At 43.6% G+C, this 15,821-nt stretch overlaps 1 protein-coding gene across 1 annotated transcript in view; it reads left to right on the top strand.

Annotated features, from left to right (window-relative positions):
- The window catches only part of FNTB (farnesyltransferase, CAAX box, beta), an 84,196-nt gene that overhangs the window by 63,214 nt on the left and 5,161 nt on the right, over positions 1-15,821 (top strand). The window contains exons 8-11 of the mRNA XM_036906043.2: positions 4,767-4,896; positions 7,483-7,615; positions 13,480-13,591; positions 14,508-14,622. Of these exons, the coding sequence (XP_036761938.1) occupies positions 4,767-4,896; positions 7,483-7,615; positions 13,480-13,591; positions 14,508-14,622 (490 nt within the window). The remainder of the gene's footprint in view (positions 1-4,766; positions 4,897-7,482; positions 7,616-13,479; positions 13,592-14,507; positions 14,623-15,821) is intronic.

The following is a 15,821-nucleotide window of genomic DNA, read 5'->3' as shown; positions in this document are numbered from 1 at the left end:
AGATATGTACTTACTGCCATTGCAGGCTTTAAATTCGTGGTTACCAAAGGTTCAAGGTTAGCCTCTTTAGTATCTTACTGCCTAACTTAGCTCGCTTATTGAGCTGTTATATACACTATCTGGAGATTCTTTTCTTCTCTCCCTTCTTGTTCCTCCTCCTCGATTCTTCATATGTTGGGTGTTTTGTGCTGTGCTCTTTCTAGGAGTGCTCCCATCTAGAGCAGTCCCTGTAAGATGTTCTGTAGAGGTGGTTTGTGTAAAGCAAATTCCCTCAGCTTTTGTTTGTCTGGGAATTGTTTAATCCCACCGTCATATTTGAATGATAGTCGTGCTGGATACAGTATCCTTGGTTCAAGGCCCTTCTGTTTCATTGTATTAAATATATCATGCCATTCTCTTCTGGCCTGTAGGGTTTCTGTCGAGAAGTCTGATGTTAGCCTGATGGGTTTTTCTTTATAGGTGACCTTTTTCTCTCTAGCTGCCTTTAAAACTCTTTCCTTGTCCTTGATCTTTGCCATTTTAATTATTATGTGTCTTGGTGTTGTCCTCCTTGGATCCTTTTTGTTGGGGGTTCTGTGTATTTCCGTGGTCTGTTTGATTATTTCCTCCCCAAGTTTGGGGAAGTTTTCAGCAGTTATTTCTTCTAAGATACTTTCCATCTCTTTTCCTCTCTCTTCTTCTTCTGGAACCCCTATAATATGGGTGTTGTTCCTTTTGCATTGGTCACACAGTTCTCTTAATATTGTTTCATTCCTGGAGATCCTTTTGTCTCTCTCTATGTCAGCTTCTATGCGTTCCTGTTCTCTGGTTTCAATTCCATCAATGGCCTCTTGCATCCTATCCATTCTGCTTATAAACCCTTCCCGAGTTTGTTTCATTTCTGTGATCTCCTTTCTGGCATCTGTGATCTCCCTCCGGACTTCATCCCATGTCTCTTGCGTATTTCTCTGCATCTCTGTCAGCATGTTTATGATTCTTATTTCGAATTCTTTGTCAGGAAGACTGGTTAGGTCTGTCTCCTTCTCTGGTGTTGTCTCTGTGATCTTTGTCTGCCTGTAGCTTTGCCTTTTCATGGTGATAGGAACAGTTTTCAGAGCTGGGACGAGTGACGGCTGGAAGAACTTCCCTTCTTGTTGGTTTGTGGCCCTCCTCTCCTGGGAGAACAGCGACCTCTAGTGGCTTGTGCTGGGCACCTGCGCGTAGACAGGTTTTCTGCTTCCTGCCCGGCTGCTATGGAGTTAATCTCCACTGTTGCTGTGGGTGTGGCCTGGCTCGGGCTTCTGCTCCAAAGTGGTGGAGTCGCGTTCGAGGGGGAGCGGCTGGGAGGCTATTTATCTCCGTAAGGGGCCTCCCTGCTCCCTGCAGCCCAGGGGTTAGGGTGCCCAGAGATCCCGTATTCCCTACCTCTGGATTAAGTGACCCGCCCTGCCCCTTTAAGACTTCCAAAAAGCACCCACCAAAACAAAAGGACCACACACACACAAAAAATTGTTTTTAATTAAAAAATAACATTTTTTTATATTAAAAAAAAAGGTGGCCGCTCGTTTTTCTTTATTCTCCGGCACCAGCCTCAGGCATCTGCTCACTGGTCTTGCTGCCCTGTTTCCCTAGTATTGGGGGCCCTATCCCTTTAAGACTTCCAAAAAGCGCTTGCCAAAACAAAACAGCAAAAAAAAAAAAACAAAAAAACTGGTCGCGCGCTTTTCTAATGTCGTCCGGCGCCCGGCCTCTGGTGCCTGCTCCCTGTTCTTGCTGCCCTGTTTTCCTAGTATCGAGCGCCCTGCACTCTGGCCCGGATGGCTGGGGCTGGGTGTTCGGCAGTCCTGGGCTCCGTCTCCCTCCCGCTCTGCCTGCTCTTCTCCCGCCGGGATTTGCGGGGATGGGCGCTCGGCTCCCGCCGGGCCGGGGCTTGTTTCTTACCCCCTACGCGAGGTGCTGGGTTCTCTCAGGTGCAGATGTGGTCTGGATATTGTCCTGTGTCCTCTGGTCTTTATTCGGAAGGGTTGTCTTTGTTATATTTTCATAGATATATGTGGTTTTGAGAGGAGATTTCCGCTGCTCTACTCACGCCGTCATCTTCCGATCCCTCCCCCTTGATTTTATCTTAATTTATGAAAAAGAGTGCTTCTTTGTTACATACTCTCCTGTTCTTGTTTCAGGGATATTTTATCCTTGCAGTGTTTTTATTTCATACAATATTCTTTCTAAAGATACAACTTTAAAAGGTTACTTGTGATGCCTATATTATTTCCTCTGATTTATTTTTGTTTGTTAGTTTGTTTTGGCCTCTCTCATATTAGAGACTTTACTCAAATGTCTGGTTTTCCTATTTATGAATGAAGTACTGAGAAGCCGATGGGGCGCTGTGTGCCAGGTAGGCTAGGATCCAGCCATCCACAGGGGAGTTCTCAGACATGTATATCAGTAGAGTTTTTCCCTTGGGTTTATCAGTTTCCCTAGAAAATCTTCCAGATTCCTGGTTGGGGTATGAAGTTGGCAACCAGCTTTATGAAATACTTACGGGGAAAGCAGTTTTGGGTGTTTGCGTTCAGACTGTAGACTCTCACTTAATCCCCCTGCTCAGTATGGTGCCTCCCTCCTGTCCTCAGCTGTGCTGGGTATCCTGGAATTCAGAGCCCCTTGATTAACCCCCGATATCCCCTGATAACCCCCATCTTCTACTGGATTTGAGTATTTCTGCTGGATAGCTGGAATCAATAAATGTAATTCTTACATAACTTTACAGCCAATCAATTTGGTTCAAGTGCACCCCACTTTTAGAAGTACTCTAGTTCCTGGGCCTTTCGTGGGAGCCCAGCACCTTGCTTTCTGTTACCCCCTCCCTGTGCTCCCTCTGGGTTGGTTTAGGTTTCTCTATTCTGTGAAGTCAGTTACTTCTTATATCTCTGTTTCTGGCTTTCATAATTTTATCTCCTGTCTTTATTTCTGTCCTCTCCTATTCTCCTTTCTCTTGTGGGTTTGTCCCTTTTTAAATTCCTTTACTTTCATTTTACTGGGCTCTTGTGTTCAGTCTCTTATGTTTAGCTAGAAGACACTGCCAAAGAATTTTACTAAATTACTCCCATGCATGTAAAAACAAAGAGAGGGAAAGTAGCATATGTGTGTGTGTGTGTGTGTGTGTGTGTGTACAGAGAGAAAGAGAAGAACTGGAACAGAAACTGACAGTGGTTAGCTGCTGGTGAGAGGGACCAGGGTGGGCAGGAGACTTACTTTTCATTGTTTATTCTTTTATACTGTTTGAAATTTTTTTAATTAAAGCATTTTTTTAAAAGGTAAGGAATTAAGAATAAAGGAAAAATTTAAGAGGTCCCTTGCGTATTTTTCCCTCATCTGGCCTTTGAAACCTCAGCTATTCCTGTGCTCCACATAGCCAAACACACTGGAAAGAAAACCTGGTGTGTGTTTGTTTGGGTGGTTGTGGATTTGGGGAATGGAGGATCCTAAAGAATCAGTACAGGGAATGGCAGCCAGTTTTTGGTTCTGCATCCTCCACTGTGGTCTTCCTGGGCCTCCGGCCTCTCTGAAAAAGGCCTGTGGGTTCCCAAGATGCTGGACCTCTAGTGGGAGGTACTTGGAAGATGGGAGGTATTGTTGCTTCCTTTTTCTCCCATCTGAAGTCCCACCAGCTCTTGGATTAGGTGCTCACCTCCCTGTGCACCTGTGCAGCAGCAGGGATTGTGAGACAGACACACCTGTAGGGAGTGTGACTCTGTGTACATAGTTGGAGACCATTGGAAATAAAGTTCTGTGTTGTTATATGAAAATATACTCAGAAGAAAATGTCTGTTTCATAGACAAAAGATGTTTATTCCAGGTCAAAAAGAAGACACTCTAAACCACTTGTAATCTACTACCAACCACTCTTTTGGTGTATGTCTTTCTAGAATTCCAGAAAAATCATACAGTACATTATAATTTTATAACTTTTCATTTAATATATTTGGAACATCTTTCAATAGACTTATGTGGCATTATTTTAAATGTGTAGTATTCTGTACAGATATACCATCATTTATATAACCAGCCCCTTACTGTTAAGCTTCTGAGTTGTTTAGAATAGTTCACTGTTAAAGTAGGAATACAGTAAACATTCTTATAATCTTATCTTTGGATACATTCCTGCTTATTTTGTAATTGAATTCCTGGAAATGACCCTTTATTTCTGGGTCAAAGATTGTGCATGTTTTTATAATTAGAAAATATACTCTTAATATATAGATTAATCCCAAATAATAGTAATTATGATAATAAATGAGTAACTTCAATATGTAGGAAGTTATAATTTTTAAAAATCAGTTTATTTTGAATAGAAATATTTTAAAATAGTTTGAAAGGCTATGTTCACTAAATAAGCTTTTTGAAAATACAGAAATAAGAGGAAAGTATCAGATATAGACTTGTACTAAAAGATAACCAGAACTAGCAGTTATTTTTCTATTTATTTTCCTCTGGTGTATTATACTATATGATTTTATAACTTTTCTCCAAAAAGTAATGACTTGAGGTACTATGTTTATTATACAAATAGTCTGTTTCTGAGTTTCCTTGTTTTTGTTTTTGAGGAGAAGGCAGTTCTAACAGTTGATTAGCCAGCATCTTTCCATTCACAGTTGTGAGGGCTGATGCCTTAATCTGAGCAAACTCATTCTTTGCCATCCAGATCCTACATTTGGCCATTCACCCAGCCCAGCCACTCATTGATTGGCACTGACCGCTCACTCAGTCTGCTTTTCTCTATCTCCTAGGTGTCAAAATTGGGAAGGTGGAATCGGCGGGGTGCCAGGGATGGAAGCCCATGGGGGCTATACTTTCTGTGGCCTGGCCGCACTAGTCATCCTCAAGAAGGAACGTTCCTTGAACTTGAAGAGCTTATTAGTAAGTGTCCATTGATCCATCTTCCTCTGGTCCCCTGGTAGTGTGACTATTCAGAATTGCAGGCTTCAGGAGAGTTTGGCTGTGGGAAGGGCTAACAGAGTTCCTACCACGAGCTCATGAATACCAGGTCCTGTGATGAGGCTGTAGTCTAGCTGTTGGAGCACCCAGCACTGTTCTGAGAAAGTGGACCGAGTGAGCATCGGCTCTCAGGCTCAGCTCCCCTTCTGCCTTTTCATCTTCCTGCTTGGAACTTTCTACATAGTGTGTTAGGCCAATTCCAGTGTCTTCTTGGGTCCCTCAGACATCCGGTATGAGCCAGAGTGCTTTCTTCATACTTCCAAGAAAAAATGTAGCTTCAGTCTCTTAAAATTTAGAGGTTATTATGTGTCTTAGAAAGAATTTCCTAAGAGAAAAAGTTATGAGAAGAGTTTTGAGGCATTTTGAAGACAAGCTTTACTGTACTCTGTGAACCTTAGTGACTACACTGAAAAGAGCTGAGCAGAGCTGGGTAGTTGCATTGAGCAGGTGGACTCCCAAGCTCCTGAACAATTCAGAGTGAACTCTGGAAGCAGTCAGCTTCAGGGAGTCACTAGATTATAGTTTAATTATCACTGGAGGTCTAGGGCACAAGCACACGTACAGCCACACCACCAAGGAGGTATCTTTTGGGAAGCATTTACTCTCTGACCAGCTGCAACTGGCATTCATCTCCTCTCCCCTAGTTCGGATGTCGGACTCCCAAAGGAACTGTTGGGGCCCACCATGAGCTTCCCGAAGAGTTTCTGTTATACTCTATAGATAATATGACAGGCAGCATTTTGTCCTCAGCTTTAGGAAGCATGCTTTTCTTGAAGGTTCTTAAAGCCTTGAAGCTTTATGCAAAATGGCCAACTTTGTGCACTGAACTTAGGGTTTATCAGACATTTTAAAATCTGATCACCAACAAGGCATGAAACATAAACTTCCCATCTCCCAGGCAGAAGTAAGTAATACAATTACTGAATGCCTCAGTTACAATGACAGTATTCTAGATTTGAACCCTGTCTGTACTACTTCCTAGCCATGTGACCTTGGGAAAATTATCCTAATCTGTTTAACTTCAATATTTTTTTCTTCTGTAAGGTAGAGATAACAGTTCTTTGAAGGTTCGAGGAGAGTACCTATATAAACAGCCTGGCACATAGTAGATGCTCAATAAATGCTGGTATTCTTACCCAAACCATTCCCTCCCTTCCATTTGTTTTGGGAGGACTGGGGCCCATACATAGCTGAAGGATTTTTTGAATTTATATAACCAAGTGAAGCAAAATACACCATGGGTTCTTACGCACTGGAAAAAATTAGTCTTGCTTAAAAACACTTAACTGTAGGATAAGTAAAAATGAAGAAGGAACTCCCCACTCTAGTGCCTGTTCCCCTTTTCTTGAGCAGTGTGTAGCCTATTTGCATTAAATGGCATCATCCCTAAAGCCCTGGTTCATTTCAGACCAGCTGGGGAGTATTAGTGCCTGGATTTGCAGTGCAGTTTTTATGTCTGTCTTCTAAGAATTTGGTATTGTGACTCTCTGTGGCTGAATGTTGCCTTGAACAGGGATATAATCTAATCTTTACAACTGTTAAAGAACGGCTGGACTTCCCTTTCAATCAAAGTCTTTAATTGCTCCCTTCAGAAACTCAGTCTAGTAATAATTTAGGTACAGGGGACATACCCTACTCTGTACCTTTCAGTTTGGTAAGGCAGCTAAGTCCATGGCTGTGCCTGGAACTGCCTTGGAGGGCTGGGAGGGAGATGGAAGTGTCATTATCTGCTCAGCCACTTGGGTCTGCTCATTCCTAGAAGCCAAACCCATGACTATCTTGATCTTAGTAGTAGAGCGTGTTTAGAAACTTGGAGATAAGCGAGGAATGGTAGCATCATATGTGACCATGGAGTAACATCAAGAGCCATTTTATAGGTTCAAACCAGCCAACCAGCTTCCTCTGGAGAAGCAGAGAGGCTCGTCCAGACAGAGCCATCGTGGTAATCGAGACTAATGGCTTCTGCTTCCAGTCCTGCAAGTGACTTGCTAAGAAACCTGGGATGAATTTCCCCAGGTGCCAAGTAAAAGTCAGGAACAGTTTGAGATCATCTGATGAGATGTAGCACAAAATTCCATTTATGTGCTTTTAATAAACTTCCCTGAGCAGGGAAATTGACTAGGAACAAGCCACTGGTGAAACTCTTAAATTTCTTAGTTAAGTCTTGTTTACAAAGAGATGTTTACAGGTCTCCTTACCAGCCAGCATGGCCTCTTTCTTCTCTCTGACTAGAACCTATCTGGCACCCAGGAAAAGGTGGTTGGTTGCTTGTCCCTTAGGCACTGAGCAGAGGTCTGTGCTGGTTGCCTGGAAAGGGCTGGCCTCAGAGCCCCACTCTAGTCTGTGGCAGTGGAAGGGGAAGGAAGGGAGAAGCCAAACACCACATCTCAGCGCCAAGGAGTCAAGAGATGGGAACCCTCCCTCCCCAGATTGGCCTCTGGTGATCTCGTCTTGCTGGATTTTGCGTCTCTTTTAGCCTGTGACTGCCTCTCCCTTTCTCATTCTCAGCAATGGGTGACAAGCCGGCAGATGCGGTTTGAAGGTGGATTTCAGGGCCGCTGCAACAAGCTGGTGGATGGCTGCTACTCCTTCTGGCAGGCGGGGCTCCTGCCCCTGCTCCACCGTGCACTGCATGCTCAAGGTGAGTGGGCGGCTGTTGGCAGGCCTGGTGATTTCCCCTGGCTGCTAATCAGTCAGGAGCAAGAGCACTTTCTAGAGGGGTCAAAATAAGCTGCCTTTCCTGGATTTTGAGTGCCTCCCATGGAACTTCCTGCCTTAGGGCATACATGTGTGGACTAGGATTTAGTCTGATTGCTCAGCGGACATTGCTTCTTCAAACTGGCCGTGGCCAGAAGGAGGCGATGCCTGTCTGCCTGACCACCACCTTTGCTGCCTGTGAAGCCCCACTTCCCAGTGCAGAGCTCCACATTGGTTACGTCAGAACTGAAAGCCCAGGCTGTGCATATGGTCGCAACAATGACAGAAAAGCCAATGGCATAAAGGGCCAGAGAACCAGAACCCATGGAAAAAAGACCCACCTCATCTGGGTGGCTGTGCCGTTACTGCCATTAGAAGTGGTGCATTTTAAATCCATTGAAGATTCCTAGATGCAAGTTTGTTCCACCTGCATCAGCGGAGTGGAGAGGCCTGTGTCCGTTCCTGTGGGGCCTCATGTGGGCATCAAAACCAAAGCAGTCAGTCAGTCAGCAGAACTGCTGGGAACCTTTCCTTGCTGTCTCTTGAAATCTCAGGCCACCTGCTGAGTCCGGAAACACTTTTCTCATTTATTTTATGAGAAAGTGGGGCATCTCTGAGGAAACCGGAGGGAAAGGAGGTCAGGGATGCCCTGTGGGTGCCGATCTGTCCTTGGAGTGAGAGCCCTCGGCCCAGAGGGAAGCTTTTCTTTGGACTTAGTGGTTGGGTAATTAGTTGTCAAGTGTAGAAGATGAAATTCTTTTCTACTGCCCCCCAACCCCCACTCCTTACTCATGAATTTTTTCTTGTTTGGCTGTTCTTTTCGAGCCCCTTTCTTTAGTTTCTTAATTTCATTCGAGTTGTAGCCACTTTTGATACTGAACTGGAGTAAAGAGAAGCTCTGTCGGTCTCGGGGCGGGAAGACATACCACCCTCCTGCCTCCGCAGCCCGCGTGGTCTCCGGCTGGGCCGCTGTGGTAGGGAAGTTGGGATTCCCCGAGAATCCAATGCCTTCAGAACAGAGAGAACCTGGGCCTAGTGATCTCTTTATTTGGAGCTGGTGGGGTTGGGCCCCTGGGCACACCGTCATCCTTTCACAGACCTGTCCCTGGCAGAGGTGACATGCAGTCATTCTGCAGTTGCCAGGACAGTCCAGAGAGCACTGCGACAGGAGCACTGTTTACCAGAGTTCTCAAGGGAGCTCTAGGTGACACCATGTTGACTGTAGCACAGCTCTGGAGGACTAGTCACCCCCAGGCTCTGCCTGTGGGAAAGGTTGTCTCTGAATTCGGGGCTGCCAGCTGTTTTCACTGCCTCAGAGAAGACCCATGTTGGGTCACCCACTTCTCAGAAAGGTAGGGGTCTGGGAAGAAGGGAAGTGCTTTGAGTGGTGAACAAAGTACTGCTGTTGAGAGTCAAAAGGAGATGCGATGTAGGGAGATATTGACAGAATACTGTGATCATAGGTTTCAAAGCAGTATGTATATAATTCCATTTTTAGTGAAGTGTTAACTCCAAAAAATTAGTAAAAGTTATTTGGGTTTTGAAGTGACAGGTAATATTTGTTTTCTTTCTTTTTTATTTATATTATCTAATTTTATTACAATTAGTATGTATTCCCTGCATAAAGAAAACCAATGAAAGTTATTTTACAAAAGAAAACGACCTCTCTAAACAAAACAAGTAGCAAGGTGGGAGAAATACCCGTGACAAATGATGACTAGCTAATTTCTTTAATTTAAGAAAGCCATACAAATCAGTAAGAAACAAATGAACAAGGCAATTGAAAACACAGATTCCGAACAGATGGAAGAACTATTATTATTACTTCTACTACAGTAGCTACTACTACTGTCAGGGAAAACTTACCCAGTGCTCACTGTAGGCCAGGCACTGAACTGAGTATTTCACATGTATTTTCCCATTTGATCTTCAGACAACTCTATGCAATAGGTACTCTTGTTATCCCCATTTTACAGATGCGGTAGCCAACTACAGCAAAGGTAAGGGATTGCTTTATAATACTGATTGCCACCTATAGAGGTATCGGAGCACTGCTTGTAACCACAAGTGCCATTCATCAAACGAAAAGATGACAGTTAAAGAAGTGCAAATAAAACAAAGTGGGACACTCTTCATTTTTATTATCAGATCAGCAGAGGTTAGAAAACTTGATGTTGGGGAGACTGTGGGAAAATAGGCACTTTTGTACTGTTGGTGGGGGTGTAAATTGGTGCATCATTTTTTGGAAGGTAGTTTGGAGACATGTTTAAATTATCTGAACCCAGCAAGTGCACTGTCAGGAATTTACCTTGCAGAGGTTTTAGCAAAGGATATGTGTTGAAGTGGAGTTTTAATAGCACACAACCCAACTGTCCATCAAAAGGTTAACAGTTAAATAAATTACGATTGCCCCATCCAGTAGCTACATATGATGGACTGATATGGAAAACTCTCCAGGTCACCTCATAAAGTGTAAAATACCAGGCCTAGAGCCGTCTGTATGCACATTGGCTGGCATCCACACAGCTTGTCCTGGAAGTGAACACAAAAACCCCTTAAGCAGTGGGCACCTTTGGGAGGGGGGGGCAGGACACGGAGGGAAACTTACTTTCTGAACTTCATATCCTTCTGTACTATACTGTGCTTTCTTATTTTTTACCATGTATTTACTACTTTTGTTTTAGTAAGTGAACAAATAGATCTTTTAAAGGTGATCGTATAACTAATTAAATCAACAATGAAGGACTGACACATCACAGCACACGAACCCAGGCTGGCCCCTGACTCGGCAGGTGGCTGCCAGTAGTTCTGTGGGGCTGGCTGTCTTACTGTGTAGAAGACAGTATTTGAGTAGAAGAATGAATTGTTATTAATATGTTAAATGTATCAAGTGCTGTCTAAATTGATGGGTTACTTGGTCTTGCTGGAGCAATAGGAAAGCAGCAGGCCCTGAGCTGCTGTTTGGATTGACAGTTACTATTTGTTTGTATGCTTTTTGGGACGTACCGCAGGTCTATAGACATATGTATGTGTCTGCCTGTGGAACTGAGTTACATGTGGCTGTACCTGTCAGTTACTGTTTGGAAAACTTTTGATTTCTCAGACAAACAGAGTCTTTGAAATGCCAAATAACATTATAATAGGGATCTGTAGTTTCAGGGAGAGGTATAAAGGATTTAAAAGGCTTTATATGCACGATTCCAGTGCGTAGTATCACCTTGTAACCATGTCTCCCTTCGTCTCACTACCATTATGTGTGCTGGTGTGCAGATTCAGGATCTCTGGGAGTTCCTTGTTGAGTTTATGAACTTTGAGCTTTTAGATTTCAATAACGTAGGCGGTAACTGAAACAACTCTGAATCTATTTAATAATAAATACAGCATTTTATTTTCAGATTCCTATTTTAGTGATAGAATAGCACTTACCTTGTAATAAATCTTTTATTTCTTATAGAATATGAATAAAGGCATATGTTGTACAGATGCAGTTATCCTAAAGTTGCATAAATATGCTTTTAAATATAATTGCTTTCTTGGGATATAATTCACATGCCATATAACTCACCCATTTAAAGTTTACAAGTCAGTGGCTTTTAGTGTAGTCACAAAGTTGTGCAACCATCATCATAATCAATTTTAGAATTTTCTTCATACCACCAAAAGCCCTGTGCCCATTAAATATGCTTCTTTAAAGAAGAAATTACAAAGAAAAAACCAATAGTGTGGTTATGCATATGGGTAAATTACATATACATATATTTCTAAAAATCCATATAACCAAAATAAAAGAGCAAAAAGGGGAAGATAAGTGTAGCATATGATAGAAAGGGTAAATATAATAAAAATCTAGATTAATAAAATTAACTCGGGTCTCAGAAGACAAAAAGGACAGATGCTCTCAAAAGGAATACAACCTGTAAACAAAAGTTACTGGAAAATTTCACCCTAATTAGTAATCAAAGGCATGCAAATCAAAATGAATGGGCACAGTCTTTTTAACATTCTAATTGCTTAGAATTGTTTTTAAAGTAGATAGTACAAGAAAATCTTAAATTTTGTTGGCAGCTATATATTCTTAAAGCAGTTTATCGATGCCTATTAAAATCCTTAAAAATGTTTATTTTCCTTTAACAATAATTCCATTCCTGTGAATCTGAATAAATACTCCTAAACAGAGGGAAGATTTACAAAGATGTTGATTGCACATTTTTAATAATTGCAAGGAACTGGAAACAACCCTGGAAATAAGAAGATAGGGTGAAGTCCCATCATATCTGTATGTATCTTCTACAGTCACCTGTGCTCACAGGTGGGGAGAGAAGAAAGAGAAAAGTAATTAAAATCCTGTGAGTGCTTCAGTAAGCATGTGTTTCAGCCTGAGCCTGAGAGGGGAGACCTGCTCCTCCTTCCGTCGGGCTCAGTTCCGTGTGCCTCTTCAAGTGTGAGCCCAAGTGTGACTTGGGTTTGAAGATGAGTGGTTTTTGTACAGAGCCCCCAGATGCTAGCCGACCACTGCACCCGATCTAGTGCTCAGCTCAGGAGAGGGAAACCACCCCCATCTATTCCTCCATCTCTCATTTAAGAGATTTAAAAGTGATTATTTTCTATAGCTTTCTATATATATAAATATTCCGCAATTAAGTATTTGCTTACATATTCTCTTTATATACTGAACTTGCTGTACACTTTGATAATTTTTATCAGAAAAGATTATATACTCATGTATATGAGACTTTTGGCTCAGTGCCTATAATGATTCAGTTACCTTGTGTGTCCACTGAATGAAATACTCTAAATGGCTATTCAGAATGCTGGTTATGAAGATTATGTAGGAGAACAGAAAGTTTATGCCTACTTAGAGTGTAAAATAAAAAATGTAAGATACAAAGTTATATTAATTGTATAAAAAATGCATAGAAACAATAAGAGACTGGAAAAAAGAAAAATTAGCTCCCAATTGCCATTTCCAGATTGCTGTCTTTGTAGCCCAGGTATCAAAATTGACCAAGGAGTTAATTCACATCTTGCATGTGTATTTTTAAAAAATCAGTTCCTATTTCTGTGCACATCTATCTGTTGGCAATTTGTCCCTTCTTCCTGCTTGATAACCGTGTGGCCCACAGAATCTCTGACCATACTAATTGAACTTCAGAGTGAAAACCCCAGTTCCAGTCAGTACTTTAGTATTATTACTGGAATTGTCCCTTTCTGTTGGGCAGTCATAGTATATAATGCAGAAGGACAGTTACTAGTAATGCTTCTTGGGAGAAGTTTTTAGCCAAAAGTTGGAGACTTCCCTTTGGAGACAGATTAAATTCAAGCTTAGGAAAGTGGAAGACACTGATATGATTACCCCTGTTAAGAGTTCTCCTAGCTGATTAGAGTCGTTAAAGTTTCAGAGGTGTGCTAGAGGAAATGTCTTAAGCCCAGAGTAGGGAGTTAGGGGCCAAATTAGGAGCAATAACAGGTCAGTCCGAAGAGTTGAGCTAAACAGCCAGTCTATGCCTGCAGAGATGTGATTTAGGATGTCTATCCAAGTTAATGGGGTACATACAATTCAAGTAAAGCAAAAGTGCCACTCTGAACTGCTGTTCTGTGGCTCATGTTAGAGTTCAGGAGAAGGGACATGCTGTGGGACTTGGGTGAAGATATCAAGTGTCTCAAGAATGTAATTTTCCAAATTAGTCCAAGAAGAATAGACTGAAACCTTGACTGTTCCCACTGGGTAATAAAACACAAAGAAGTCATTGATGCCTAGCTGGACTTCTGCCCGGCTGAGGCCCTCGCTGGTGCTGTGTCTTCCCACAGGTGACCCTGCCCTCAGCATGAGCCACTGGATGTTTCACCAGCAGGCCCTGCAGGAGTACATCCTCATGTGCTGTCAGTGCCCCGCTGGGGGGCTTCTGGATAAACCTGGCAAGTGAGTGCCTTCCCTCTGGGGAGAGAGGGATGGGAAGGGGAGACGGGCCCCACTTCGGGCCACTCAGACCCCGATGGGGCAGGTGCTGATGCTGACCTTTAAAAACTGTGGAGCCCCTTTCCATCCAGCTGCTTCATGCTAGTATGATGTAAGAAGAAGGCCCCCAGCTGGGGGCACCCCCTTCGAGGGCCATCCTGGCACCTCCAGTGCCCAGCTTGCCCCAGCTTACATGCACCCTCCTCTTCAGAGTGGTAAACAGATTGCCAGGTTGGCAGCTTTTCTTCCCTCTTTTTTTTTTTTAACCAAACTGATTTAAATAGAACAGGATACAGGACTTAAAAACCCCTAGTCTTGTAAACAAAGATTATAATCATGACAACTATTACAGCATAGAATAAGTACCTTTAGGTGCCATAATAAAAGAAAAAGCAAAATAAGTCCTGTTCCCCTTTGCTACTCACACCCCCACATCCATGCACGTATGTACACATTCACACACTCACACACTTGCATGCACACCCCACTGCTGTTAGCCTCCAGGGAGAGGCCCAGCTGAAGGCCAGTCCCCAGCAGTTCATCAGGAAGAATTTGGCTTATTTCTAGGACATTTGGGCACTTTGGCGGGAGGTGGGGGGGGGATATATTAATTTAGCACTAGCACTATCTTGGAGGGATCTTTCCAGAAGACAGTTGGAAGGAGTGACTCTAAAATGTCTGGCAGAGCTACAGAACAGGGCTTTGAAAAATGCTGCTGGGGAAAACCAGGCTTCCTGGGGCTGAGCTGTGCGGAGGGCAGGGTGGGATGTGAGTGCATCCGGGCCTCTGGGTCTGTGCTTGTGTTTGTTCTTGGGGCCGCACTTGGGGTGATCTGTGGGGAGAAGGGAAGTGCCTGCTCAGAGCCACCCTGTCCTTGCAGGTCACGGGATTTCTACCACACCTGCTACTGCCTGAGCGGCCTGTCCATAGCCCAGCACTTTGGCAGTGGAGCCATGTTGCACGACGTGGTCCTTGGTGTGCCTGAAAATGCTCTGGTAAGGTGGGACGGGGGCGCTTAACAGCCTTATCCAAAGGGTCCACCTGGAGAGCAGAGCAGCCACTCTTGCCTGCAGACCTGTGTCTGTGCGTTTCCCGTGCGGACAGGCTGGGGAGCTCACACTTCCCACCCTCCAACCAGTTTGCACCCATTTGTGAGGCTGTGACTGGGCAGTAAACACACCTGGAGACAAACTCCGGGTTCTAGGCAGAGGGTGCAATTGTGACAGAGGTTTCGAATCTTTATCCCAGAGTCTAGGACCCGGACCACTTACCAGTAGTTCCCTCTTGGAGGTGGCTTACTCAGAGGCAGCACAGAGCTCGCAGCAGCCGCTGCCAGGCTGACGCCACCTTCTCCTGGAGCTCAGAGTGCGTGAAGCCTTCTCAGACCACCTTCTGTACACGAGATCGCCCTGAAAGGCTCTGCCACAGAGTCTCACTTGTGCCTTCATTGCACTCGTGACCATTTGTTATGTGTTTAACTTGTTCTTGTCTGCTTCCCCCAAAACGGTCAGCCCCGTGCCTATTCCCCACTGCTTCCAGCCCAAGACCAACCTGGCTGAGAGACGCTCCTGAGCCTAGACATGAGCCTGAGCCATGAACCCAGCTAAGACTTCCCACAGCCATCAAATAATGGGGCCCGTTCAGATTGGCACAAAATATTTCCAACAGAAGAAACATAAATGGCCAGTAGATGAATGAAAAGATGCTCAGCCTCACTAGTAATCAGAGAAATCAGAGTAACCACCATTCAGCTTTTCCAAGTCTTAGCGTTTTTCCACATTTGCTTCCTATGTAATCCTCTTCCGTTCCCTTCCCTTGCTCCGCCCCAGCATAGCCCTGTCCTAAATTTGACATTTATCATGCTTGTGGATGTTTATGTGCCATAACAACATGCATGTATCCGCAAACAATAGAGGTGCTTTGTATGTTTTTAAACTTCTTTTAGCAGTGTCTACTGTACCACGTACTGTGCACTGCTTTTCTCACTGACCATTAGGGTTTGGAGGTTTATCTGTATCCATATGTATAACTGTGGTTTATTCATTTTAACTACTGTATGGTATTCCCTTATATAAATGCCCCAGTTAATTTTTCTAGTCTGCTGTTGGTTAACATTGAGATGGTTTGGGTTTTCAGCAAACATTCTTGTGTTAAGTGTTTCTCCAGCCAAGACTTGCTGGGTTGAAGAGAACAC

Source organism: Manis pentadactyla, chromosome 11, assembly GCF_030020395.1.
Source record: "Manis pentadactyla isolate mManPen7 chromosome 11, mManPen7.hap1, whole genome shotgun sequence".
NCBI classification, from domain to species: Eukaryota; Metazoa; Chordata; class Mammalia; order Pholidota; family Manidae; genus Manis; species Manis pentadactyla.
The sequence above is the reverse complement of the archived record's forward strand: the minus strand, read 5'-3'. Positions and strand labels throughout refer to the sequence as shown.